At 39.9% G+C, this 3,254-nt stretch overlaps 1 protein-coding gene across 1 annotated transcript in view; it reads right to left on the minus strand.

Annotated features, from left to right (window-relative positions):
- Positions 1–33: 33 nt before the first annotated feature.
- BORCS7 (BLOC-1 related complex subunit 7) overlaps positions 34–3,254 on the minus strand; it is a 14,466-nt gene continuing 11,245 nt past the window's right edge. The window contains exons 2-5 of the mRNA XM_003787209.3: positions 2,701–2,763; positions 2,563–2,606; positions 1,297–1,317; positions 34–469 (exon numbers count right to left, since the gene is read on the minus strand). Coding sequence (XP_003787257.1) covers positions 418–469; positions 1,297–1,317; positions 2,563–2,606; positions 2,701–2,763 — 180 coding nt within the window. The 3' untranslated portion in view covers positions 34–417. The remainder of the gene's footprint in view (positions 470–1,296; positions 1,318–2,562; positions 2,607–2,700; positions 2,764–3,254) is intronic.

Below are 3,254 nucleotides of genomic sequence, written 5' to 3' on the forward strand. Positions count from 1 at the left end.
AAAAAAAAAAAAAAATTTTCTAGAGTTGGGCACAGTGGCTGGAACCTATAATCCTGGCTACTAGGGAGGCTGAGACAGGAAGACTGCTTGAGGCCTGGCGTTCCAGATCAGCCTGCACAATATAGCAACATACTGTCTAAAAAATTCTTTCAGAAAAACTAAGATGTCTTTTAATTTAAACAATTAAACAGAGCAACTTAAAAACTTCAATAAGAGCATGGGTAAGTCCGATTCAACAGTGTTTCCAACAGAGGTCTCTGTTTCTTTCCCAGAGAAACTTTACATCAACACAAATCTTTGAAAACTTAACTTTTAGAGAAGAAAATAAAAAGCCAAACCCAAAGCATAATGGTTGTGTATGCTATTTCTTCCTCAGCATTAGGCGAAGGAAGTGCTATTGCCCATTTATATGCCATTTTATTTCAACAGATGATTCAGCTGGTCTTGTAGATCTGATGACTGTTCAACACTAGAAATTAGAGTAGAGAAAGAATTTATCTGAATGAGAAAGACATCTTTTTGTACAAACAATTATATTTTAATGTATAAATTCTGTTGTAGCTAAAACTTATATTGGTCCACCTGGGGCTCATAAGTGTTTAAACTATGAAGAAAGGTTTGCTATGCCAATTAATAGTATAAACAATACAGAAAGGGACAAAGTTAATCTGCTTAAGAAAACAAGACTATTTAATGGTTTTTTGTTTTTTTTTTTTTGAGACAGGGTGTCACTCTGTCACCCTGGGTAGAGTGCCATGACATCATCACAAGAACCTCAAAGTCTTGGGCTCAGGAGATCCTCTTGCCTCAGCATCCCAAGTAGCCGGGACCAAGGTGCCCACCAAGATGCCTGGCTAGTTTTTTCTTTTAGTAGATGGGGTCTCGCTCTTGCTCAAGCTGGTCTCAAATTCCTGAGCTCAAGCAATCCACCCACCCCTGCCTCCTAGAGTGCTAGGAGTATAGGCGTGAGCCAACAGGCCTGGCTTTATTTAATGGATTCAACACATTTAAACACATTCTATTTCACAAATATTATTAAAGCAAAAGATTTTCTCTTCCTTAAGTTTAGCCCCTATACCCTGTAATGTTTAAAAGCCTCTACTAGCAGTGAATTAAGTTACTGCATGCTTTTAAAATACATTGTATTCTTTAAATCCTGACAGGGCTGTTCCAGAGCATATGTCAATTTAAGGATGTATGTTAACCAGAATTTTGCATTGATCCTGGACCCAGCAGTATAATTCCCCCAGCCTGCTTCAGTTGGTTCCCCACTCCCCTGCCTTTGGGGTTACTTACTTCTTCTGAATAGCTTCTTGCCTAAATCAGAAAAGGAAAGAAGAAAATAAACATAAGAAAACCCAGTGATCTAGCTGAAGTTATTTATGGCCAGACATATACTATATAAGCAGAACAAATTTCCAGCTTATGTCACTTTCTATATTTGAATCCTATCCTAAGACTGTGCTATTGAACAGGAATTCCTATCTGAGTACAGAGCTGCTGAAAAGATAGATTCTAAACCTACAGAGGTAGTAATAGCTTTCAGAGTGAGGGATGTAACCCAAAAAACGACATGTATGGCGCAAATTGTATCTGGGTATATGGAGTCAAATGGTCATATATCTAATATGTGGACACCCAAAGAATGAATATGATCAACAACTATTTAATTATCAAGAGTTACATTCCTAACCATATATTACCAAAAGATACATAAATATAATATTAGCTACATAAAATATGAAATAAGGTGAAAGCAAATTTTTTTTGTTTTTGAGACAGAGTCTTACTCTGTCACCCTGGGTAGAATGCCATGGAATCATAGTTCACAGCAATCTCAAACTTTTAGGCTCAAGTGATCCTCTTACCTCAGCCTCCCAAGTAGCTGGGACTAGAGGTACACAGATGACACCCAGCAAATTTTTCTATTTTTAGTAGAGACAGGGTCTCACTCTTGCTCAGGATGATCTCCAACTCCTGAGCTCAAGCAATCCCCCCATCTGCACCTCCCAGAGTGCTAGCTAGGATTACAGGCGTGAGCCTCTGTGCCCAACAGTGAAAAGCAAATTATACATTTATGCAAAGTTATAATGGAAGAGGTCTCTGTATTGCAAAATTTCCTAGATTTGTATGTAGAGAGTGCTGTGTTATATGTGGAAATATAGGATACAGGTTACAGTTACACTTGATTGCCTCACAGAGGCAAATCAAACCCTCCCCCACCCCAAGCGAAAGTCAAATACTGAGAAACTGCCTCAGAGGTACCAAGTATATGGTAGTATATGGTCCTGGGTTGGGCCCTGCTCTTACAGGAAGCCTCTCCCACTGAGGAGCCCTCGAATTAACATGGGCAGGTTCATAGAAGGTGGTGGCTCCTGATCTCATCTCCTACCCTAACTACTTCCGAGTCTCAGACACCTTTTCCACAGCGGGAAAGTGACTACCCCACCTTCATTCCCACTCCTGCCTCCACAGGAGAAATGTGCTAAAGCACAAAGGCTGTGAAAGCAGGCTGAGGATAATGATTTTGCAGCAAGTAGTTGTTGGAAAGGGCATACTTACTGATACTGAAGATGTGTTGTTATTATCGCCATTTTCCTTAAACTCTGCATTAAAAAAGAAAAACAGAACATTCCACTTCCCTATAGCCACACAAACTATTTACATAAAACCCAAATCACAAAAGAAATTGTTTCTTACATCTTCGGAATGCAAGATGGCATCTTCCTGTAGTACCATGTTTCGAGCTGCTTGACCTAGCAGCTAGAAGACAAAAGTAAAATGGAATCATCAAAATTCCCAAACTTTCTGTAATCTTCTCTCTGCAGCTGTCATACCACTACCCTTTCTGCTCCCCTGCTCCTCCCCCCTACACAACCTCAAACACTCAAAATATAATGGAGGATAATTTTCTATTTGTTCATGTTGAAAATTCACTTCATAAACACTATGGCGGTCCTGGGATGGGCTTGACATCTGTGCCAAAAGCCACTGCCTAAGAAATCACGTGCTTCCCAACTGCTGAGCTTACCACACAGCACCTTCATCAGGTGCTGAGATTAGTCTGTAAAAACCTTTGGCTCCACCAGACCTCAGACTATACTACAAATCCATAGTGATCAAAACAGCATGGTACTGGCACAAAAATAGAGAGATAGATGTATGGAACAGAATAGAGAGCCAACAGATGAAACCAACTACTTACCGGTACCTGATCTTTGACAAGCCGATTAAAAACATTGAGTGGGGAAAAG

The sequence above is a fragment of the Otolemur garnettii genome, unplaced genomic scaffold, assembly GCF_000181295.1.
Source record: "Otolemur garnettii isolate 467f Iridium unplaced genomic scaffold, OtoGar3 scaffold00021, whole genome shotgun sequence".
In the NCBI taxonomy this organism is placed as follows: Eukaryota; Metazoa; Chordata; class Mammalia; order Primates; family Galagidae; genus Otolemur; species Otolemur garnettii.